Source organism: Heptranchias perlo, chromosome 40 (assembly GCF_035084215.1).
Source record: "Heptranchias perlo isolate sHepPer1 chromosome 40, sHepPer1.hap1, whole genome shotgun sequence".
Classification (NCBI taxonomy): Eukaryota; Metazoa; Chordata; class Chondrichthyes; order Hexanchiformes; family Hexanchidae; genus Heptranchias; species Heptranchias perlo.
In genome coordinates, this window is record NC_090364.1 from 18,200,336 (window position 1) to 18,226,296 (window position 25,961).

The 25,961-nt window shown below is 44.6% G+C and overlaps 1 protein-coding gene across 1 annotated transcript in view; it reads left to right on the forward strand.

Annotated features, from left to right (window-relative positions):
* Positions 1 to 25,961, forward strand: part of micall1a (MICAL-like 1a) — a 102,136-nt gene that overhangs the window by 38,023 nt on the left and 38,152 nt on the right. Inside the window, exons 4-7 of the mRNA XM_067974717.1 lie at positions 1,336 to 1,436; positions 3,075 to 3,211; positions 6,407 to 7,269; positions 19,632 to 19,698. Of these exons, the coding sequence (XP_067830818.1) occupies positions 1,336 to 1,436; positions 3,075 to 3,211; positions 6,407 to 7,269; positions 19,632 to 19,698 (1,168 nt within the window). The remainder of the gene's footprint in view (positions 1 to 1,335; positions 1,437 to 3,074; positions 3,212 to 6,406; positions 7,270 to 19,631; positions 19,699 to 25,961) is intronic.

Below are 25,961 nucleotides of genomic sequence, written 5' to 3' on the forward strand. Positions count from 1 at the left end.
TCTCATCCTTGTTTTCAAATCCCTCCACGGCCTCGCCCCTCCCTATCTCTGTAACCTCCTCCAGCCCTACAACCCTCCGAGATCTCTGTGTGCTTCCCCGGTTTCCTTCACTCCACCGTGTCTTCAGCTGCCTAGGCCCCAAGCTCTGGAATTCCCTCCCTAAACTCCTCCAACTCTCTACCTTTCTCTCCTTCTTTAAGATGCTCCTTAAAACCTACCTCTTTGATCAAGTTTTTAGTCACCTGTCCTAATATCTCCTTATGTGGCTCTGTGTCAAATTTAGTTTGATAACGCTTCTGTGAAGTGCCTTGTGACGCTTTACTAGGTTAAAGGTGCTATATAAATGCAAGTTATTGAAATAAAAAAAAATCCAGTTGAAGCCCAAGCTTTTGAGGCAGTCTGAGGCCTTGACGTTAAAAACTTCAATTAATGTATTAAAAGACAATTCAGTGGTAAATTTAAACATGTTACTGCGAAAAATGTAATTTTTTGAATATTTTATTTTGTTTAAGTGTTATTTTGGATGTTAGAGAGTTTTAGTGTGAAAAAAGGCGGATGAAAATCTTTTCGCAAAGCATTGTGAGTGATTTGGCTGATAAAACAGTGACAGTTGACATTTTCCTACGGGGTTTTTCCATTATGATTTTTGACATGGGAAATAATGTCTGTGGACAGGAGGTGTGTGCATACACAACATTTTTAAGGTACAGATATATATAAACATTGTTTTTTGGGTGGTGTCAGCTGAGGGAGCAATTTTGCTCAGATTACAGGGAGAACTCCTTGCTGCACTTTGAATAGTGCAATGGGATCTTTTATGTCCACCTGAAAAGGCAAATAGGACCTTGGTTTAACATCTCCTCTGATAGTGCAGCACTCCCTCAATACTGCACTGAAGTGTCAGCCTAGATTATGTAGTCGAGTTCTGGATTGGGACTTGAACCCACCACCTTCTTACATGTAGCTCCTGGGCTTGTTGACACCCATCTCCATGGTTTTGCATGGCCATCTTTTCATGAGATTGTGGCAACTGCACCTTCAGGCACAGGGATATCCAAGGCATTGTATTGTTGAATAATATGGAAAGGGATCAAGTAGCAACTAATTGTTTCAGCTGGTGGTCTGGAGACCAATGTACTATTGCAGCTTGTGCTGGCATCTCCTGTTACTCTGGAGTCACTGTTCCTCACCGGGTGAGGTACCTCTATTTATGGTGAATAGACCCAGCCAAACAGGTGTGAGAATAGAGACCACCAGGTAAGGCAAGTGGTGTCCACTGATTCATTGGTGCAGATTTTGAACACTCCAGAGTAATATTAGTTTTTCTTCCTGTAGCTGGTGTCCCTCCCTCCATGAAGAGACCAGCTGGAATATCAACTTCAGAACCGTCGGTGAAGAAACCAGTCACCGTGAGCAAACAAGTCCTCTCACCAAATGTAAGTCTATGTTAGTGATCATGTGACCCTCAACCATTTGGATAACTTTACCCTGGTAATCCCGTTAACTAATACTGAAATGACAGTACCCATTAACAGTTGCTGAATAACATTACTTTACCCTGTAATCACATTAACAACAAGAAGTTGCATTTCTATAGCACCTTTAATATAGAAAAAGTCCCAGGAGGCTTCACAGAGGCATAATCTAAAAAATGGATGCTGAGAAGGAGATATTAGGAGGGAACAAAAATTTGGGTCAAAAAGGTGGATTTTAAGGGGGTTCATAAAGGAGGATGGGGAGTTGGAGAGATGAAGAGGTTAAGATGGGGAATTCCAGAGTTCAGGGCCTAGGTGGCTGAAGGCACGGCTGCCAATGGTGGGACGAGGGGGGTGCGTGGGGATTCAGAAAACACCAGTCAGAGGAACAGAGTTCAATGGGGTAGGGGTGTAGAGTCAGAGGAGGTTACAGAGATAGGGAGGGGTGAAGCTATGAAGGGATTTAAACAGAAGAATGAGAATTTTAAATTTGAGGCGCTGGGGGACTGGGAGCTAATGTAGGTCAGCAAGGGTGGAGGTGATGGGTTAAGGATAGAGTATGGGCAGGAGACCATTGGAATAGTTACTATTGACCACATGGCTTGGACTTTTTAACCAGTTTTTCTCACCTGCTCAACTCAAAAGGTCAGCTTCCATAGGCCAGCCCATGCTTCTTATGAACCAAAACTTGACCTTAACGCACAAAGTGACTGGGATATTGTCCTACCACGAACAATGATTCATTCTGTCACTGAGGTAGGAACCAGAAATATTACTACCTCTCCACTGCATCCTCCAAAGAGTCCCAGCATAGTGTTATTTAGCTCAGGCTAAACTACTGCTTCGTTTTATTAAGAAGCAAAAATAGAACAGAAGATTAGATAACATTTTTAGTTACATTCATTTGTTCTGAGTCCAACATAAATTGTTTTTGAGATTCTTGGAGTGTTTTTATCAGAATTCTTCAGTTGAGGTTATGGGTCATACATGGGGTAGAATTTTATTTTCACCACCTGGGCAGTAATCGGGGTGGGGGGGCGGGGCAGGGCGGGTGCGGGTGCGGGGCGCATTGCACTTCCGGTATAGAACCCAGCCGATTTTAATTTCCGTTTAAGTTAATGGAACGTAAAATCATCTGGGTTGTATAAAGGGCGGCCATCTGCTCTGCTAGATTACTGCCCAGGCAATGGAGAAAAATCTACCCCATGGTCTCTAATCACCAGGGAGTTCCCGCTGCAACATGGAGCTAAATGGTTGCATCAGATGAGCTGTTGAATTATCCTAAAGCTCAGTATATACGACCTTCGAACTGTCCAATCAGACCCTCTGAAGCAATTAGCTCACATCTGCTGGTTTGCATTCTTTGCCACTTACCTGATAGGATTTCCCAAAATGGAACATCCATTGTTCTGCAAAGGATGCCCCTAGCCATCTCTCGCTTCATGTGACTGCATTCCCTTGAATACCATATGCTGTATAATTAATATGTATATTGGTGAATTAAAAGGGTGACTCACTTTGCTTCACCCAGACTCTCCCTCTGAAGTGTTCCGTGCTAATGGTGTGTCATTTCTAATCTCCATTTTCTTTATCCACCAGAGTGACCCCCCAGTGGAAACTGCAGAGAGGTCCCGCCGGAACACGCTCAGTAGCACGTGTGCAATTTGCAGCAAGCACGTTCACTTGGTGCAGAGATACCTGGTGGATGGGAAACTTTATCATCGCAACTGCTTTAGGTAATGTAAAGTGAAAGTAATGGCTCCCTACAGCAACGCTGCTTGTAGTTGTTATCTCGATTCATTAACAGGACGCATAACAGCAAGAATCGATTGCTTAAAACTGTAATGCTCTCTGATCAAGGCCACTTAGTGGCTTCCTGCAGTGAGATAGCCCTGATTCAGCAGCTAGGCCAGCAATCATTTTAAGAAAATTAATCGGATATAAATCTCACTGACACATTAAGTTGATCTTTTGTAGTTTTTTAAAATTAGTTCTCAGGATATGGGTGATACTGGCATGGCCACATTTACTGCCCATCCCTAGTTGGCCCTGAGGAGGTGGTAGTGAACCTGCTCCTTATAGTGATGGTACTCCCACAATGCTGTCAGGTAGAGAATTCCAGGATATTGACCCAGAGACAATGGAGAAAAAAGATTCAACATATATCCAAGTCAGGATGGTGCATGATTTGGAGGTGATAGTGCTCCCACGACATTGCTGCTCTTGTCCTTCTTGATGATAGAGGTGCTGTCGGTAACCATTGTGAGTTGCTGCAGTGCATCCTGTAGATTGTACACACTGCAACCACAGTCTGCTGGTGGTGGAGGGGGTGGTTATTAAGTCCAGTGACAGGGACACAAATCAAACACTCTGTCCAGATTGGTGTTGAGCTTCTTGAGTGTTGGAGCTGCACCCATCCAGTTGAGTGATGAGTATTCCATCACATTCCTGACTTGAGCCTTGTAGATGATGGCGAGGCTTTGAGGGGTTAGGGGGTGAGCCACTCATCACAGAGTACCCAGCCTCTGCCCTGCTCTTGTAGCCATGGTGTTGACATGGCTGGTCCAGTTAAGCTTCTGGTCAGTGGTGACCTGCAAGATGTTGATGGTGGGGGACTTGGTGATATGGAGGGGCCTGGGCTTTCTTTTGTCTAAGATGGCCATTAATTGATACTTATGTGGCGCGAATGTTACCTGCCACATGTCAGCCCTAGTCTGGGTGTTATCCAGGTCTTGCTGTAGATTGGCATGGGCTGTTTCATTATCAGACTAATTGTAATTGGAGCTAAATAGTGTGGAATCGTCAATGAACAGCCCTACTCCTGACCTTATGATGGAGGGAAGGTCATTGATGAAGCAGCTGAAGATGGTCGGCCTGAGAACACTTCCCTGAGGAGCTCCTGCAATGATGTCCTGGGGCTGTGATAACTGGCCTCTGACAACCACAACCACCTTCCTAGTGTCAGGTGTGACTCCAACCACTGTAGGGTTTCCCTTTGACCCCCATTGGCCTCAGTTTTGCTCGAGTTCCTTGGTGCCACACTGGGTTGAATGCTGCCTTGATGTCGAGTGCAGATACTCTCACCTCTCCTCTGACATTCAGCTCTTGCATCCATGTCTGGATCAAGGTTGTGATAAGATTTGGAGCCAAGTGATTCTGCTGAATCTGAACTGAGTATCGGTGAGTAGGTGTCACTTGATGGCACTATTGATGACTCCTTCCCTCACTTTACAGATGTGGAGATGCCGGTGATGGACTGGGGTGGACAAATGTAAGGAATCTTACAACACCAGGTTATAGTCCAACAATTTTATTTTAAAATCACAAGCTTTCAGAGATTATCCCCTTCGTCAGGTGAGTGAATGAATAAGAGGTGAATAAGAATGAATAAGAGAACCTCTTATTCATTCACTCACCTGACGAAGGGGATAATCTCCGAAAGCTTGTGATTTTAAAATAAAATTGTTGGACTATAACCTGGTGTTGTAAGATTCCTTACGCTTTACAGATGATTGGGAGGAGTCTGATAGGGCAGTAATTGACGGTGTTAGATTTATTCTGTATTTTGTGGATAGGACACACCTGGGCAATCATCCACATTGTTGGGTAGATCGCAGTGTCATAGGAGCAGCTTGTCTGAGAGCGGCTAGCTCTGGTACAGAGATCGTCACTTCAGTGCGATGTTGTCGGAGCTTTCACTGTGTCCTGTGCACTCAGCAGCTTCTTAATGTCACGCTTGTCAACTGTGGCTCATTGGGTAGCACTCTCTCCTCTGAATCAGAACATCATTGGTTCAAGTCCCACTCCAGAGACTTAGAGCCCATATTCCAAGCTGATACTCCCAATGCAGAACTGAGGAAGTGCTGCACTGTCAGAGGTGCCTCTTTCGGATGAGATGTTAAACACTTAAGTGGACATCAAAAGATCCCATGGCACTATTCGAAGAACAGCAGGGGAGTTCTCCCCGGTTTCCTGGCCGATATTTATCCCTCAACCGACATCACTTAAAAAAGAAACTGATTATCTGGTCATTATCACATTGCTGTCTGTGGGATCATGCTGTGCGTAAATTGGCGTCCGCATATCCTACATTACAACAGTGAGTACACTTCAAAAAGTACTTCATTGACTGTAAAGCGCTTTGGGACGTCCTGAGGTCATGAAAGGCGCTATAGAAATGCAAGTTCGTTCTTCCTTTCTTTCACGTGAGGTGAACTGAATTGGCCAGACACTGGCATCCATGTTAATTAAGCAGTCAGAGAAAAAGAGTGGAAACTGTAAATGAAGGAAGAAAAGTTCAGGCACTATTTAACAGTGAGTGTGAGGAGATATCCTTTCACTCCTGGGTATGGATTCAGACCCAGTCAGCACAGACTAATGGGAGGAAGCTGTCCTCTGTTCTTATCAGGGTCCTGGGTGAAATGAACTAGAACAAGGTCAGTCTAGCTTCCAGTGTGAGACAGGGGGAAAAAAATGACCTGAGTCACCTCAGAGAGGGCACAGGGGTGACTGAGAAACGTGATGTGAAAAACGTTGGTTTGGTCCAATAGGGGCCACTGTTTTGAAGCTGAGATTAGGGTGAAAAGTTGACACATTCCACTTTCAATGCTGATTGAAAAAAATAAAATTATAAGCATGGGAATAAAAGGAGGCTTTTATGAGAATTTAAAAAACAATAAACTAAGTAACAAAATCTTAAATGTTACATTGAAGAAAAACACAGCCAACATGCCTCCTACCAGTCTGTGCTTAGGGAGCTGGACTGGTGTAAGAGATGTCGTCTTTAGTGAGGTGTGATCTTTGGGGGACGGGAGGGGGGCTTGGTTCTATATTTGTTTTTGGAATGATGAATGATACTTTACTCCTGACCTTGGACTGTGGTGCATTGTCTGCCATGCTGGTTTAATCATTTTCACCCTCTCCCCACCCAGGTGTAAGGAGTGTTCCAGCACTCTGCTCCCTGGAGCCTACAAACCTGGCGTGCATTCGGGCACCTTTGTGTGTACGCACCATCGAGGGAGGGTCACCGGACAGCTACAGCATTCTCTGTCCAGTCACACCTTGCAATCACACCACGGTTCTGGCTCCACATCTGCACGGACACTTTCACCAGCTAGCCAACTGACACAGGTGCCGATAGAAGAATCAGAAGACAGTAAACGCAGCCCACCGTTAGAGACGGGATTAAATGAAGAGGAAAGCGGTGCACAGTCGAACACCCCAGGGCTTGGCCTTTCCCTTTCGGTTAAACGGCTTTCTGCAGCCTTTTCAGTCCCCGCTGGAAATGGTCACTCTGTCACTGGAAAAACCCCAGGACAACTGGTACTTTCCAACAGCTTCGACTTAAGGGAAATATCAAAGCCTGGAGTGGAGTCTCGTCTGCCAGAGGAAGCACTAAGATCAGCAGACTCCTATGTTCCCAAAGAACAGACTGAGTGTGGCGTAAGTGAGCAGCCAGTTCCACGGCCGCAGTTTGACCTGCAGAATTCTCAGAATGAGCAACCGCAAGCAGCACACGTGGAGGTAGGCATCACCACAGAGAATGCAGAGAGCACCAACATCTCGCGATCTCCCGCCATAGGTACCGGAGAAAGCCCAGATCCAAGCCTGGCTTCAGTCGACCAAGAAGCTGCTGACGAGAAGCTGAAGACTCCTCCTGTTCCTGTACCAAGGAAAACGGTTGACTCTGCATCGTCACCCATGACAACACCGCGTCCAGTGCCTCGACCACGGGTTAGCTTTGGAACTAATGAAGCATCTGTCCAGAGATCGGAGAACAGTGTCCTGGTAAATGGTATGTGATGCTTCTACAATAACAGCCAGCTTCATTGATACAGTGCCTTTAATGTAGAAAAACGTCCCAAAGCACCTCTTAGTGAGGAAACAAATTGACACCAAGCTAAAAAAAACAAGAGCTTAGGAGGTTTTAAAGGAGAGGGAGTTGAAGGCTTTAAGGAAGGAAATTCCAGAGAGTGGGGCCTAGTTGACAGAAAGCACAGCCACCAATAATAGGGTGAAGGGAAGGGAAAGGGTGCATAAGAGGCTGGAGTTAGAGTTCATGGGAGGATTGTAGGGCTGGAGGGGATTACAGAGATGAGGTGGGGCAAAGCCATGGAGAGAGTTGAAGACAAGGAAAAGAATGTAAACTTGAGGCGCTGGGGGAGCAGGAGCCAGTGTAAGTAGCAAAGACCTGAAGAGTGAAAGGACACTGGACCTGAGCTGACTTTCGTGATTTATGATCTGAAGCTTTATTATTGCTGAAAACAATTGGAAAATACCTTTTTAAAAAATACTGAGGGACAAAAATTATTTTTTCAGATTAAATGACCTTACAATACTCTTTCAAAGAGTTGGCACAGGCACAGTGGGCCGAATGGTCTCCTTCTGCGCTGTATGATACTGTGAATACAGTTGACCTAGAGACAGCTAACCCAGATCAACAGTATCATAGTATGGTATGCTACAGAACAGCCCTGGTCGTTGCTTGGTGCATTGAACCACTTCAAGTAAATGTGCTAGTTATCAATAACCAGGCAATTATAAGCCTATTGGTCTAATATCTGTTGTGGGGAAGTTACTAGGATCTGTTATTAGGGACAGAGTAACTGAGCATTTGGACAAATATGAGCTGATCAGAGAGAGAGCCAGCATGGACGTGTAAAGAGTAAGTCATGTCTAACAAACCTAGTTGAATATTTTGAGGGGGTAATTGACGTAGATAAGGGAGTGTCGATGGATGTTATTTATATGGACTTCCAGAAGGCATTCGATAAGGTTCCACATAAGAGACTGTTAACAAAAATGAGAGCACATGGAATTGGAGGTAACCTATTGATAGGAGATAGACATAGAGTAGGGATAATGGGTGTGTACTTAAATTGTGATGAGTGGTGATCCCCAGGGATCTGTACTGGACCTCAGCTTTTCACTAATCTTAAAGATGACTTAGATGAAGATATAGAGAGCCGTATATTCAAGTTTGTTGACGACACCAAGTTAAGTGGCACAGCAAATAGTGTAGAATGGAGCAGAAAGTTGCAAAGTTACATTGATAGATTAAGTGAGTGGGCAAAACTATGCAAATGGAGTTCAGTATGGGGAATCATAGAATGGTTACAACACGGAAGGAGGCCATTCGGCCCGTCGAGTCCGTGCCGGCTCTCCGCAAGAGCAATCCAGCTAGTCCCATTCCCCTGCCCTTTCCCCGTAGCCCTGCAGATTTATTCCCTTCAATCTGCCTCCTCCACCCCCTCAGGCAGTGCATTCCAAATCATAACCACTCGCTGTGTAAAAAAGCTTTTCCTCATGTCGCCTTTGGTTCTTTTGCCAATCACATTAAATCTATGTTCTCTGTTTCTTGACCGTTCCACCAATGGGAACAGTTTCTCTCTATCTACTCTGTCTAGTCCTTCATGATTTTGAATACCTCTATCAAATCTTCTCTCAACCTTCTCTGCTCTAAGAAGAACAACCCCAGCTTCTCCATTCTATCCACGTAACTGAAGTCCTTCATCCCTGGAACCATTCTAGTAAATCTCTTCTGCACCCTCTCTAAGGCCTTCACATCCTTCCTAAAGTACGGTGCCCAGAACCGGACATAGTACTCCAGTTGTCGTTGAACCAGTGTTTTATAAAGGTTCATCATGACTTCCTTACTTTTGCACTCTATGCCTCTATTTATAAAGTCCAGGATCCTGTATGCTTTTTTAACCGCTTTCTCAACCTGCCCTGCCACCTTCAAAGATTTGTGCACATATACTCCCAGATCTCTCTGTTCCTGCACCCCTTTTAGAATTGTACCCTCTAGTTTATATTGCCTCTCCTCATTCTTAGAATCATAGAATCATAGAATCATAGAATCATAGAAGTTACAACATGGAAACAGGCCCTTCGGCCCAACATGTCCATGTCGCCCAGTTTATACCACTAAGCTAGTCCCAATTGCCTGCACTTGGCCCATATCCCTCGATACCCATCTTCCCCATGTAACTGTCCAAATGCTTTTTAAAAGACAAAATTGTACCCGCCTCTACTACTGCCTCTGGCAGCTCGTTCCAGACACTCACCACCCTTTGAGTGAAAAAATTGCCCCTCTGGATCCTTTTGTATCTCTCCCCTCTCACCTTAAATCTGTGCCCCCTCGTTATAGACTCCCCTACCTTTGGGAAAAGATTTTGACTATCGACCTTATCTATGCCCCTCATTATTTTATAGACTTCTATAAGATCACCCCTTAACCTCCTACTCTCCAGGGAATAAAGTCCCAGTCTGTCTAACCTCTCCCTGTAAGTCAAACCATCAAGTCCCGGTAGCATCCTAGTAAATCTTTTCTGCACTCTTTCTAGTTTAATAATATCCTTTCTATAATAGGGTGACCAGAACTGTACACAGTACTCCAAGTGTGGCCTCACCAATGCCCTGTACAACTTCAACAAGACATCCCAACTCCTGCATTCAATGTTCTGACCAATGAAACCAAGCATGCTGAATGCCTTCTTCACCACCCTATCCACCTGTGACTCCACTTTCAAGGAGCTATGAATCTGTACTCCTAGATCTCTTTGTTCTATAACTCTCCCCAACGCCCTACCATTAACGGAGTAGGTCCTGGCCCGATTCGATCTACCAAAATGCATCACCTCACATTTATCTAAATTAAACTCCATCTGCCATTCATCGGCCCACTGGCCCAATTTATCAAGATCCCGTTGCAATCCTAGATAACCTTCTTCACTATCCACAATGCCACCAATCTTGGTGTCATCTGCAAACTTACTAACCATGCCTCCTAAATTCTCATCCAAATCATTAATATAAATAACAAATAACAGCGGACCCAGCACCGATCCCTGAGGCACACCGCTGGACACAGGCATCCAGTTTGAAAAACAACCCTCGACAACCACCCTCTGTCTTCTGTCGTCAAGCCAATTTTGTATCCAATTGGCTACCTCACCTTGGATCCCATGAGATTTAACCTTATGTAACAACCTACCATGCGGTACCTTGTCAAATGCTTTGCTGAAGTCCATGTAGACCACGTCTACTGCACAGCCCTCATCTATCTTCTTGGTTACCCCTTCAAAAAACTCAATCAAATTCGTGAGACATGATTTTCCTCTCACAAAACCATGCTGACTGTTCCTAATTAGTCCCTGCCTCTCCAAATGCCTGTAGATTCTGTCCCTCAGAATACCCTCTAACAACTTACCCACTACAGATGTCAGGCTCACTGGTCTGTAGTTCCCAGGCTTTTCCCTGCCGCCCTTCTTAAACAAAGGCACAACATTTGCTACCCTCCAATCTTCAGGCACCTCACCTGTAGCGGTGGATGATTCAAATATCTCTGCTAGGGGACCCGCAATTTCCTCCCTAACCTCCCATAACGTCCTGGGATACATTTCATCAGGTCCCGGAGATTTATCTACCTTGATGCGCGTTAAGACTTCCAGCACCTCCCTCTCTGTAATATGTACACTCCTCAAGACATCACTATTTATTTCCCCAAGTTCCCTAACATCCATGCCTTTCTCAACCGTAAATACCGATGTGAAATATTCATTCAGGATCTCACCCATCTCTTGTGGTTCCGCACATAGATGACCTTGTTGATCCTTAAGAGGCCCTACTCTCTCCCTCGTTACCCTTTTGCCCTTTATGTATCACTTTGCACTTTTCTGGGTTGAATTTCATCTGCCATGTGTCCGCCCATTCCACCAGCCTGTCTATGTCCTCTCGAAGTCAACCACTGTCCTCCTCACTGTTCATTACACTTCCAAGTTTTGTGTCATCTGCAAATTTTGAAATTGTGCCCTGTACACCCAAGTCCAAGTCATTAATATATAATCAAGAAAAGCAGTGGTCCCAGCACCGACCCCTGGGGAACACCATTGTACACCTCCCTCCAGTCCGAAAAACAACTGTTCACCACTACTCTCTGTTTCCTGTCACTTCGCCAATTTTGTATCCATGCTGCTTCTGCCCCTTTTATTCCATGGGCTTCAGCTTTGATGACAAGCCCATTATGCGGCACTTTATCAAACGCCTTTTGAAAGTCCATATACACCACATCAACCGCATTGCCCTCATCGACCCTCTCTGTTACCTCATCAAAACACTCAATTAAGTTAGTTAAACACGATTTGCCTTTAACAAATCCATGCTGGCTTTCCTTAATTAACCCACACTTGTCCAAGTGATTATTAACTTTGTCCCGGATTATCTTTTCTAAAAGTTGCCCCACCACCGAGATTAAACTAACTGGCCTGTAGTTGCTGGGTTTATCCTTACACCCTTTTTTGAACTAGGGTGTAACATTTGCAATTCTCCAGTCCTCTGGCACCACCCCTGTATCTGAGGATGATTGGAAGATTATGGCCAGTACCTCAGCAACCTAGAATGCATCCCATCCGGACCTGGTGACTTATCTACTTTCAGTACAGCTAGCCTTTCTAATACCTTCTCTTTACCAATTTTTAGCCCATCTAGTATCTCAACTATCTCCTCTTTTACTGTAACTTTGGCAGCATCTTCTTCCTTGGTAAAGACAGATGCAAAGTACTGATTTAGTACCTCAGCCATGCCCCCTGCCTCCATGCATAGATCTCCTTTTTGGTCCCTAATCGGTCCCACCCCTCTTCTTACTACCCATTTACTATATATATGCCTATAGAAGACTTTTGGATATAAGGAAGTGTGAGGTCATGCACTTTGGACCTAAGAAAGATAGATCAGTGTATTTTTTAAATGGTGAGAAGTTAGAAACTGGAGGAGCAGAGATATTTGGAGATCCAAGTACAGAAATCACTAAAAGCTGGTGGACAGGTACAAAAAAAAACTTAAAAGGCTAATGGAATATTGGCCTTTATCTCAAAGGGGGCTGGAATACAAAGGGGTAGAAGTTATGTTACAGTTGCATAAAGCTCAGGTTAGACCTCATCTGGAGATACTGTGTTCAGTTTTGGGCACTGCACCTCAGGAAGGATATATTAGCCTTGCAGGGGGTGCAGCGCAGATTGATACCAGGGTTAAAGGGGTTAAATTACGAGGACAGGTTGCATAGACTTTTCCCTTGAATATAGATTAAGGGGTGATATAATTGAAGTATTTGGATTTTTAAAAGATTTGATATTTGATAGGGTAGATAGAGGGAAACTATTTCCTCTGGTGGGGAATCCAGAGCATAACCTTAAAATTAGAGCTAGGCAATTCAGGGATGATGTGAGGAAGCATTTCTTCTCACAAAGGATAGTGGAAATCTGGAACTCTCTCTGCAAAAAGCTGTTGAGGCTGGGGGTCAATTGAAAATTTCAAAACTGAGATCGACAGGATTTTGTTAGGCAGGGATATTAAGGGTTACGGAACCAAGGCGAGTGAATGGAGTTAAGTTACAGATCAGACATGATCTAATTGAATGGTGGAACAGGTTGGAGGGGCTGAATGGCCTACCGCTGTTCCTTTGTTCCGAACCAAGTTGCAGATTAGTGCAGATAGAGTTATCGGCTTCAGCCATGGAGCTCTCTCCTACTGTGTCCTTTGCATATTACATTTTAAAACCTCAATATCCCGGGAGGATTTTTCCAGCCATAGTCTGGTATGGAGCAAGGCTACATCTAAATATATATTAAAAATATTGCATGTGCATTCACTTCCTGTCCACAAACAATGCTGCCGTCACAATCTTTGGGTCATGCTTTAATGCCATTGTTTAACTGAAACTGCCTATGTAAATATTTATAATGAAAACTTCCAGTGTGAACAATTGCTTACCAGTTTGTTGATGAACCAACATTACCATTTTTTTTATCAGTAACTTTTAATATCCAAAATAAGGTTTTAAACAAAATAAATTTTAAAAAATTACTATTTCATAATATGATTACATTTACCCATTGCATTATCTTTTATGTCCTTTAATGCCTTCTTTAAATTTTTTACTTTTAAAAAAAAGTCTTACATCTGTATGGTGCCTTTCACGAGCTCAGGACCTCCCAAAGCTCTTTACAGCCAATAATGTACTTTTGAAGTGTAGTCGCTGTTGTAATGTAGGAAACGCGGCAGCCAATTTGCGCACAGCAAGGCCCCACAGGCAGCAATGTGATGATGACCAGAAAATCTGTTTATTAGTGATGTTGGTTGTTGGATAAATGTTGGCCAGGACACTGGGGAGAAATCCTCTGCTCTTCTTCAAAATACTGCCGTGGGATTTTTTTCACATCCACCAGACGGGGCCTCGGTTTATTTAACATTTCATCTGAAAGACGGCACCTCCAACAGTGCAGCGCTCCCTGCACTGGAGTGTCAGCCTAGATTTTGTGCTCTTTGGAGTGGGGCTTGAACCCATGATCTTCTGACTCAGAGGCAAGAGTGCTACCACTAAGGCACGGCTGAACTAAAGGCCTCAATCTGTCTCAAAAGCCTGGGCTTTGACTGGAATTTTTTACCTCAGAAAAGTTGCACAGAGCATCCAAACTCACCTGTGTATTCTGAGCATGTGTAGTTTGCAGAATTTCCCAGCCTGCATTCGTAAGTTTGAGTTGAAGTAGCAGAGTGTGTCCCCTCATCCTGTGAGGGTTTGAAAGTTTCTTTATCTTTGCCAAAAGACTTTCAAACAAACTGGAGATTCAGTTCCAAAGGATGTATTTCAGACAGGTCTCATTTAAAATATTACATTTTTCTATGACGAAGGGCTCAGTTAGACAAGACCTGTGATTAACACAACCGTGATCAGCAGCCATAGTAGTTCCATGCCCTCAATCGAAAAGTTAACAACTCATCAGCAATCTTTCTCTTCGTTCTTAGGGCTTAAGAAATGTTTTAATTACAAACAGGGAAACTGCGTAAAGAGTGAATTTTTGAGCATTTAATGAGGTAATTTTTGTTTATGGAAATTTGTTTCTTGAAGTCTGTATTAATTGTGCACTAATTCGGAACTCAAAGACTGAAAACAGAAAGCATGGGGTGGGGGTGAGTGGGGGGACTTGCTGACTGATGGCAACTGCTCATGGGAGGGGGCTGATAGGCAGGACCATGGTGGGTAGTTGGGGGCTGATGATCTGAAAGGGATCAGGGAAGTTTGTGCCCTATTGTCCTGGGCCCCCTCCTCCACAAGGCTGTGAGACCCTGCCTCTCCTGTGTTGCCAGGTCCCAACAACCTCCAATTCTATCAGGCTCTGATCCTTCCCAAAACTCTCAAACCTTCCTCCCCAGTCCAACTGGACCCCAAGAACCCCTCCCCAATGTCACCACCGACCCCGATCAGTTCTCTGTGCTCACAAACTGCTAGACTGTATTCCCAATGCTTCCTGATCCCACACCGCCGCCGATGCTCCCAGATTATGAGGTCCAGATAGTCTCGGGTCAGAGGACCCCAGTCCCACTGATCCCAGTTCTTAGGGCCTGTCGTCTTGTTCTCAGAACCCCCTTTGATAGTGCTCCCAGTACCATGTGACCTGTTGTCGTGCTCCCAGAACCCACACCCCAAAGCACAGCAAGACTCCAAGAACCCACCCCATTACTGCCAGAACCCAGGCTGGTTCAGTGCTAATAAATCTCTGACAATACGCATTTTATTTTTATAAAACTTCCAACTTGCCATGAGCAACACTACAGGAGATGTTCTGGTTTTAGTTAAGTATAACCATGTTGCAGAGTGGGGTGTAACCATTGAATGAATCACTCCACAAGGAATGGGAGTTGCTTTTTTTAAGTGGTGACGACCAGGTTTTGCTGAATTCTCAGCTGAACAGCAGGCAAACTCGGCTTATGCGGGCTGCTCTAGTGCTCCATTTCTGCACAGTATCGTTACTCATTGTAGTGATCACAAACTTATCATCACTGTGTGCATCATGTCAGGCCTTTGTATTCCAGAATAGTGCCCACTGTCTCCCTGTTTTAAACAGCTTTGGGTAACATTTTAAAATATACTCCCTAAAAAGTCAGTGCTCCAAAAATAGTTTGCAAAGTACTTTGAGACTGTTCCTTTTATAGGAGAATATTAGAGTCAGTGAAAGAATGATATAATAATGATACCAGAACTATCAGGATGGACTGAACAGGCTGGGGCTCTTTTCTCTCGAAAAAAGAAGGCTGCGGGGTGACCTGATAGAGGTCTTTAAAGGTATGAAGGGGTTTGATAGAGTTGACGTAGAGAAGATGTTTTCACTTGTGGTAGAGTCCAAAACTAGGGGTCATAAATATAAGATAGTCACTAATAAATCTAATAGGGAATTCAGGAGTAACTTCTTTAACCAGAGTGGTTAGAATGTGGAACTTGCTACCACATGGAGTCATTGAGTCGAATAGTATAGATTCATTTAAGGGGAGGCTAGGTAAGTACATGAAAGAGAAAGAAATAGAAGGATATGCTGATAGTTTTTTTTTATTTGTTCATATGATGTGGGCGTCGCTGGCGAGGCCGGCATTATTGCCCATCCCTAATTGCCCTTGAAAAGGTGGTGGTGAGCCGCCGCCTTGAACCGCTGCAGTCCATGTGGTGAAGGTTCTCCCACAGTGCTGTTTGGAAGGGAGTTCCAGGATTTTGAACCAGCGACGATGAAGGAACGGCGATATATTTCCATGTCGGGATGGTGTGTGACTTGGAGGGGAACGTGCAGGTGGTGTTGTTCCCATGTACCTGCTGCTCTTGTCCTTCTAGGTGGTAGAGGTCGCGGGTTTGGGAGGTGCTGTCGAAGAAGCCTTGGTGAGTTGCTGCAGTGCATCCTGTGGATGGTGCACACTGCAGCCACTGTGCGCCGGTGGTGAAGGGAGTGAATGTTTAGGGTGGTGGATGGGGTGCCAATCAAGCGGGCTGCTTTGTCCTGGATGGTGTCGAGCTTCTTGAGTGTTGTTGGAGCTGCACTCATCCAGGCAAGTGGAGAGTATTCCATCACACTCCTGACTTGTGCCTTGTAGATGGTGGAAAGGCTTTGGGGAGTCAGGAGGTGAGTCACTCGCCGCAGAATACCTAGCCTCTGGCCTGCTCTTGTAGCCACAGTATTTATATGGCTGGTCCAGTTAAGTTTCTGGTCAATGAAGACCCCCAGGATGTTGATGGTGGGGGATTCGGCGATGGTAATGCCGTTGAATGTCAAGGGGAGGTGGTTAGACTCTCTCTTGTTGGAGATGGTCATTGCCTGGCACTTTTCTGGCGCGAATGTTACTTGCCACTTATGAGCCCAAGCCTGGATGTTGTCCAGGTCTTGCTGCATGCGAGCTCAGACTGCTTCATTATCTGAGGGATTGTGAATGGAACTGAACACTGTGCAATCATCAGTGAACATCCCCATTTCTGACCTTATGATGGAGGGAAGGTCATTGATGAAGCAGCTGAAGATGGTTGGGCCTAGGACACTGCCCTGAGGAACTCCTGCAGCAATGCCCTGGGGCTGAGATGATTGGCCACCAACAACCACTACCATCTTCCTTTGTGCTCGGTATGACTCCAGCCACTGGAGAGTTTTCCCCCTGATTCCCATTGACTTCAATTTTACTAGGGCTCCTTGGTGCCACACTCGGTCAAATGCTGCCTTGATGTCAAGGGCAGTCACTCTCACCTCACCTCTGGAATTCAGCTCTTTGTGACCATGTTTGGACCAAGGCTGTAATGAGGTCTGAAGCCGAGTGGTCCTGGCGGAACCCAAACTGAGCATCGGTGAGCAGGTTATTGGTGAGTAAGTGCCGCTTGATAGCACTGTCGACGACACCTTCCATCACTTTGCTGATGATCGAGAGTCGACTGATGGGGCGGTAATTGGCCGGATTAGATTTGATGAAGTAAGGAGGGAGGAGGCTCATGTGGAATATAAACACCGGTATGGACCAGTTGGGCCGAATGGCCCGTTCGTGTGCTATAAATTCTATGTAAAAAAAAGGGCACAGGGAAGATTTACTAGAATGATTCCAGAGTTATGAAGAGTAGGACTTGAAAATTTGGAATTTTTTTCACTGAAACAGAGAAAGTTATGGGGAGATCAAATAGAGGTTTTCAAAATTCTCAGAGGTTTAGTGAGGATAAATAGTTTGCAGTCGTTGGCGACTTAGTAACAAGAACTGAAGATTATCACTCGAAGATTGTTGGGGAAAGTTAGAAGGAATGTTTTCACACAGAAGGTTCTTCGAGCAGGGAATGCTTTACCACAAGGGGCTATTGAGGTAGAGCCTGTAACATCATTTAAAATGGAATTAGATAAGTATTTGAAAAGGAAGATTATAAAAGGATAAAGAAGAAAGAACGAACTTGTATTTATATGATGCCTTTCACGACCTGAGGTCGTCTCAAAGCGCTTTACAGCCAATTAAGTACTTTTGAAGTGTAGTCACTGTTGTAATGTAGGAAATGCGGCAGTCAATTTGCGCACAGCAAGGTCCCACAAACAGCAGTGAGATAATGACCTGATATTCTATTTTAGTGATGGTTGAGGGATAAATATTGGCCAGGACACCGGGAGAACCACCCTGCTCTTTGAATAGTGCCGTGGGATCTTTAACATCCACCTGATGCGAGACCTCGGTTTAACATCTCATCCAAAACGCGACACTTCCGACAGTGTAGCACTCCCTCAGCGTTGCACTGAAGTATCAGCCTTGATTATGTGTTCAAATCTCTGGAATGGGCTTTGAACCCACAATCTTCTTACTCAGAGGCAAGAGTACTACCACTGAGCCACGGCTGACACCTTATATACAGGGAAAGGGCAGTGAAATCAGGTTACTGTACACAGCTCCAGTGAGAGAACTAGCACAGACACTGGCCTCTTTCTATGCTATAACGTCTATGATTCTATGAGATGTTTCAATGTGATGAGTCGCTGTATAAATATAGGTATTAAGATTTATTTAGAAAGGACAGTGCTGCCTCCAGTTATGGTGAAGCTGCTGTGTTTCAGATTCTTGTGGGATTATAGTTGCCTGCAAACTTGTCTTTAATTAACTTGCAGCTTGATTATAGAATGTTAAGGTTATAAACAGAAGTAAACGTGTGGCTGAGAACAAGGCCTTATATAGGGTAAAACTGGGAAGGTACCTGACCTGCATGAAACAAAGTGCTTTAAGGGAGCTTGGTCATTTTCCCTGGGATAAAGTGGTTGATCCAACATTCCCAAGCCTACAGTATAAAAATTTTAGCTCAAAGTCAGGGCCAGAGGAATTAACAATATGTAAACAGTATTGTTGTTCGCTGCAGTTCAGTGAGCTAATTTTATGGATTAGAGGTTACTTTTCTTAAAGCAGTCCATGTGTAAGAATCTTTATTGTATCTGTACTGAGAGGATTCTTAGGAAGCGTCTGTTTTAAAATGATTGGTATTATTAAACTTGCTTTTTAAGAGGAGTTCTAACCATTTTGTAACGACATAACCTCATTAAAAAAAAGAAAGACTTGCATTTCTAAAGCGCCTTTCACAACCTCAGGACATCCCAAAGTGCTTTGCAGCCAATGAAGTACTTCTAAAGTGTAGTCACTGTTGCACTGTTGTAATGTAGGAAATGCGGCAGCCAATTTGCACACAGCAAGGTCCCGCAAACAGCAATGTGATAATGACCAGATAATCTGTTTTAGTGATGTTGGTTTCAGGATAAATATTGGCCAAGACAACTGGGAAGAACTCCCCTGCTCTTCAAATAGTGCCACGGGGTCTTTTACAGCCATCTGGGAGGGAAGACATGTAATGGCGCTTGCCTGTGTGTGCAGGACCAGGGAATGAGGTGCTACCTGTCTCATGTCTCTCACTAAAGTATGAATCAATCCACCTTTTGGAAGACTGTGGAGGCACGTGTGTGAGGTTCCAGTACCCTGTTACTATAACAAGAGGGTTTCACTGTTACAACCCCTGGGTCACCTGATCGAATGACTAGAAACTTGGCAATAAAGGTAATCTCCTGATTATAGGGGGCGTGGGGTCCACTTATGGGAGAGCCCAGTGATACTGAACCTGAAAGAATCTCTAGAGCAGAACTGAAATTTGGAACCAGCGTGAGTTAGTGCTGTTTACCTTTATAGAGATGATTGGATGTAGAGGAATTACCTGAATCTGCCCATAAATCCAATTTATGAATGAATTTCCAAGGATTTTGCAGTAACTGCCTATGAAACCCCTTCTCACTGTTCATTGATTATCTCCAGCAGAAGCTTCAATCATTTCTTTTGCCGTTTGTTTAGGAGGAGTGGCTGAGCAAACTGCACCAGTGCCGAAACCACGAGACCGGCCCCAATCCCTTACGGAACGGTAAGTGTCAGTGTGCAGGCAGGTTAGCTGGGGTCTTTCACTCTATAGAAACTGTGTTTATTAGAACGCAGCTTGCATTGTTGAACTGAACTGGACTTTGTAGCTGCGGGGTACAGAGTGCCTGCGGGGTGCAGGGAGCCCGCAGAGGTGCTGTTATTAGTTAATGTGACACCTTGCGTGAGCTGTGATTTTATCGGGTGGGTGACTGCTCGGTGCTTGTGTTGCTTCACTTTAGTCACTGAGATCTCTTGATGACTTGATGCTTTTGCTCACTGGATCGATGCTTCGCACTGAGCCAAATAGATGGAGAAGGTCCAGGCTCAGGCATCAGCTGCTTGCTCAGGCTACCTTTAGTCTCTCTAAGAACATGGAAGTCCGATCAGCTGCATTCTGGATTAGTCTCTGCCCCAAGTGTTGCGATTTCCCTATATAGATCTTTTGGAAAGTGGTGCTTGCCCCAGTTTTCAGCTGCTGTCTGGCATGTCGTCCAAGTGTGAGCCTGGACTGTGCATGTCGACAGGCTGTTGGACTGGGCCAGCTCGCCCTGATCCTGTCCTGCCCTCCCCTAATGTCCAGCAGGTGTCACTGGTTAGTGATCAGCAGCAGGAACCCCAGCTTTTCCCCCCTTTAGCCCAGGTGCACAGAGGAACGTTAAGTCCATCAAACCTGCTGTGCCATTATGTACCATCTTTTGCTCCTAATTTCCTGTCCTTTCTCCAAGTAAGTATCTCTCTCCCTCTTAAACGCCTGAATTCCCTCTGCATCTCTGGCCTTCTAGAGCAGTGCACCCCACATCCTCCTCCCTGTGTGAAAAAATGTGTCCTGGCCTCCCTTTTAATTGGTTTGGTTCACTGCCTTGGGGCATCTGAGATGGGCAATAAATGTGGTCTTGCCAACATCGCCCACATCCCATCACAAGAGATAACCTGTTTATGAGATGAGTGTGTCTGATCCGCTGATGTGGCCAGCAGTGATTCCTAGGCTGGGCAAGCAGGCACTTTCACAGCTCCAGGCATGAGCCTGCCATTTTAAACCTCGAGCCTCAGAGTGCTGGGAGCAGCCGGGAGGTTTCCATTAACGGGGAGGATTGATTTTCCATCATTTGTGTCCTTTTCATATTGTACTTTTGATCGATTTGCAAACTGACCCGTCCACTCTGGACAGTCAGCTTTTTACAGCACAAGAATGGAGGAGCACGTGGTGCTCATATTCAAATCTACCAAAAGGATTTTGTGCAGTGTCTGTTTCTCTGCTGACTACCTGTAGAGTGCGTCCATTGAAGAATCAGCATCCTCTACAGGGTGGGGAGCAGGTGTAGCAGGCACAGGCTCTTTTGCTTTCTGTGATTATAACAGAGATGGGCCTATCTGATCCAAGTGCAGATAAGGTGGAAACTGCTTGGATAGGGTGAGACACAGAAGGGAATAGAAACTAGCTCTGGCATCCGCCTTTTGAAGCATTGTGACAAAAACTGTACACAGTACGGTGTGGGTTGGCCTCAGCAGAGCCTCCTTGTCTTATCCAGGTGAAATGGAATGTCAGAGAAAACTAGAGCACTCTTCCCCCAACCCAGATAAGAACAGGAGCACTACAAGGCACTGGCGTGACCCCCTGCTATTTTACGGTGAATCCTAACTGCCAGGACACTCAGCTCACCAAGTTAAAGAATGTGTGCCTTGCAGCCTGTCCTTATGTGGCATTTGAGACTATATGAACGTACTAAAACGACAGATGGGAAAAGACCAGCTGGTCCATTAAACCTGTCCCATACAGTCAAGTTTCAATTAAGCATCATGATCCCCATGTCATCACCTGGGAGAGGCAAAAAAGCAGATTAACAACCAACCCAAGGCCAGTTCAGCGGAAAAAGGGATTCTGTGAAATTCCTTCTCTGACCCCCCCCCCCAAAGGCGACGAAAATGAGTTGCAGGAGACCGTGGTGACAATGAGACACATCACCCAATACCCCACCTTCCTTCTGTACGCTGTGACATCAGCCTCAGCCAGAAACTCGTACAGCTAGCTTTTGAATGTTTGCAGCAAATTCGTACCCACTGCATGAGCTGGCAACTTGTTCCAGAGGTTCTATGACTCTCTGTGAAAAGAAAAACTTACAATACATACGTAACTTGTAATCATGTCCCTTGTTCTCCTTAACCTATCTAATTCACAATCTTCACAGACGCATTCTAGTTCCTTCATTATTTTAAATACCTCGAATCAAGTCTCCCCAAAGTCTATACTGTTATCGAGTAAAAAGCCCCAGCTCTCTCAGCCTATTGTGATAACTAAGAGCTTTTAAACTGGATTTCAATGTAGTAGCCCCCTACGAGCCTTTTCTGGGTCCTCTATATCACCCACCATGTGAAGGGACCAAGATTAGATTGGATAGAGTGCATGAAGGAAAAGGGGTTGAAGGGATATGGAAACAGGGTGAAATAGAACTGTTTGCTCACATGGAGGGTAAACAGTGTCACGGACTGCTTGGGCCGAATGGCTTGTTTCTGTAATGTAACTTCTGTTCATTTCTATATATAACTGGACACAGTATTCTAGATTAGGCTTAACCGAAGTCTTACACAAGCACATTATAGTGCTTTTTGTTCTATATTGGATCATCCTAGCATTACATCCTAATACTCTTATCAGCCTTTACTATAGCTTCGCGGCACTGATCGTGAACCTTTAGAGACTCATGCACTGTAACACCCGGGTCGCTTTCTCATTCAACAGACTTTAGTTCTCAGCCCAGCATGGTATATACATACTTGGTGTTACCCCTACCCAGGTGCATAATACTAAATTTATCTATATTAAATGTCAGCAGTCAGATGCAAGCTCATAGCATCTAGGTCTGATTGTAGTAGTTTTCTTCTCATCCAAGGTCCTAACACTCTCAAATCTTCGTATTGTCTGCAAACTTGCAGACTGTTCCCCCAACACCTTCATCCAGATCATTGGTAAAGATGGTGAAAAGCATCAGTCCCAACACCCTGTGGGACTTCACAAGTACCAGTCTCCATGTAGAACCACTGCCCTTAGTAACAACCTTCTGCTTGTGAGAATGCAACCAATTCTTTATCCAACCCAGGATCTGCCCTCCAATCCCACACGTCTCTACCAGATAAATTAGCCAATGTGTGGCACCTTGACAAAAGCTTTTTGAAAATCCAAGTACACATTGCCAATCAGGATACTTTCATCCACCAACCTAGTAACCACCTCAGAAAATTCAGCCAGGTTGGTGAGATGTGACCTTAGTTTCCAGAAGCCACATTGAGAGAGTCTTAATAACTCTTCTCTACCCTACAGAGTATCTCTAATGACCCCTCTCTGTGCAGGTGGCCACACAGAGTATCTCTAATGATCCCTTTCAGCAACTTGCCTATAACTGAAGTCAGGCTAATGAGCCTGCAGTTTCCTGGTTCTCACGTTGCTCTGTTTGAGTATTGGTACATTAGCCTCCATCCAGACCCTGGGAAGAAGCCCTGACCCCAGTGAGTTGCTAAATGTAAGAGTACAGGCTCGCTGAGCACAGCCCCCATCTCTATCATAACTTGTCATAACTCTTGTTCACTAAGTTCTTGAGATTAAAAGGGAAACTCTAAATGCTGGAAAGCTGAGGTAACTGAACTGATGGAGTCTCTGCCAGGACTAATCTGTCTTATGTCTTTCAGATGTTGACTGGCCCACCATTATTTTATTTCACCACAATCATATTCCCTTTTTTCAAGCAATACCTTTCTACTCTTTTCCAATATCATTTGCTTTTTAAATGTCCTGGGCCCAGAAGGCATGTTCATCCCTGATCTTCGTTTCTGCCAATGAGCGCATAGCAGCCTGAGCCAGTGCATGTAGTGCCAACCAGTGCCAGCAACTGGCTACTGCAGCAGCACCTTTCAGTGTCATTATGTCATCTGTCAGACTTCAAAACAAATATTTTCTCTGGATAAGAAAATGGAATGTTCCAGATCTTTAACCTGTAGAACTTTTGATCAGTGTGCTTTTGGGGAAAAAAACATTTGAGAGGGAAAAGTGAACTTCCTTTCACACTTTGGATTTAGCACAGTTAGTTGGCTCATTTCTACACACAAAGGGTGGTAGAAGTTTGAAACTCTCTTCCGCAAACAGCAATTGATACTAGCTCAATTGCTATATTTAAATCTGAGATAAGATAGCTATTTGGCAACCAAAGGTATTAAGGGATATGGGCCAAAGGCAGGTATATGGAGCTAGATCACAGATCAGCCATGATCTTATCAAATGGTGGAGCAGGCAGGAGGGGCTGAATGGCCTACTCCTGTTCCTATGTTTCCTCTGCTTGTACACTGACCCTAGTAGCAGACATGTATGAACGAGAGAGGAAGAGGCTATTATCCAAACATTGTGCTTTTTACTGTCTTGCCCTGGCTTCTGACAATTCCACGGATACATCTAGACCTTGAGGAAATTTCTTCCATTTCACTGCACAACTGAAAGAAACTTGGAATTCAAAATGGATTTGAAGCTGTGGATATTGTTCTGAGAGCAGGCTGAGATTGAACTGATTAGCAAGGGAGAATGAAGCTACAATGCTGCAGCATTTTAAAAGCAGGACCATCGTCCCTTTCTTTGTTTGATGGTTAATGCAGACCCTGTGGAATGTTTGTCAGTGATCAAACAAGTTTGTCTTTGAGCAGTTAGCTTCAGATAAAGATCCGATACCTCAAGCCACCAGCCACATTCTTAGTTTCTCAGTGAGTATTGTATTTATCCTGCAAGCTTATCATTTCAAAACCCATTATGACAATACAAGCACAGACATGACTTTAACAGTACATTTCCGGCCCAACGAGGAAGGAGACATTGCTGGATTTGGCTCTAGGGAATGAGGTGGGCCAAGTGAAGCAAGTGTCAGTGGGAGAGCATTTAGGAAGCAGCGGTCATTGTCACATAAGGTTTAGAATAGCTATGGAAAATTATACGGACCACTCTAAAGTAAAAATACTCAATTGGTGGAGGGCCAATTTCAATGGGATGAGAACAGATCTGGCCCGGGTAAATTGGAATCAAAGATTGGCAGGCAAAACTGTAATTGAACAGTGGGCGACCTTTAAAGAGGAGATGGTTCAGGTACAGACTAGGTACATTCCCACGAAGGAGAAAGATAGGGCAACTAAAGCCAGAGTTCCCTGGATGACAAAAGAGATAGTGAGTGAGATGAAAGGCAAAAAACGGGCATATGACAGATGATAGAGGATCAGCCATGATCATATTGAATGGCAGAGCAGGCTCGAAGGGCCGAATGGCCTACTCCTGCTCCTATTTTCTGTGTTTCTATGTCAGGTTGATAACTCAAGTGAGAACCAGGCAGAATACAGAAAGTTCAGAGGGGAAGTGAAAAAGGAAATAAGAGGGGCAAAGAGGGAATGAGAATAGACTGACGGCCAACGTAAAAGGGAATCCAAAAATCTTCTACAGGCATGTAAACAGTAAACGGGTAGTAAGAGGAGGGGTGGGGCCAATTAGGGACCATAAAGGAGATCTACTCATGGAGGCAGAGGGGATGGCCGAGGTACTAAATGAGTACTTTGCATCTGTCTTTACCAAGGAAGATGCTGCCAGAGTCTCAGTAAAGGAAGATATCGTTGATATACTGGATGGGCTAAAAATTGATAAGGAAGAGGTACTTGAAAGGCTAGCTGTGCTTAAAATAGATAAGTCGCTTGGTCGGGATGGGATGCATCCTAGGTTGCTGAGGGAAGTAAGGGTGGAAATTGCAGAGGTACTGGCCATAATCTTCCAAACGGGGGTGGTGCCAGAGGACTGGAGAATTGCAAATGTTACACCCTTGTTCATAAAAGGGTGTAAGGATAAACCCAGCAACTACAGGCCAGTCAGTTTAACCTCAGTGGTGGGGAAACTTTTAGAAACGATAATCCGGGACAGAATTAACAGTCACTTGGATGAGTGTGCATTTATTAAAGGCAAATCTTGTTTAACTAACCTGACTGAGTGTTTTGATGAGGTATCAGAGAGGGTAGATGAGGGCAATACAGTTGATGTGGTGTATACGGACTTTCAAAAGGCGTTTGATAAAGTGCCACTTGATAGGCTTACCATCAAGATTGCAGACCATGGAATACAGTAGCAACATGGATACAGAATTGGCTAAGGGACAGGAAACAGAGAGTAGTGGTGAACGGTTGATTTTCGGACTGGAGGGAGGTGTACAGTGGTGTTCCCCAGGGGTCGGTACTGGGATCACTGCTTTTCTTGATATA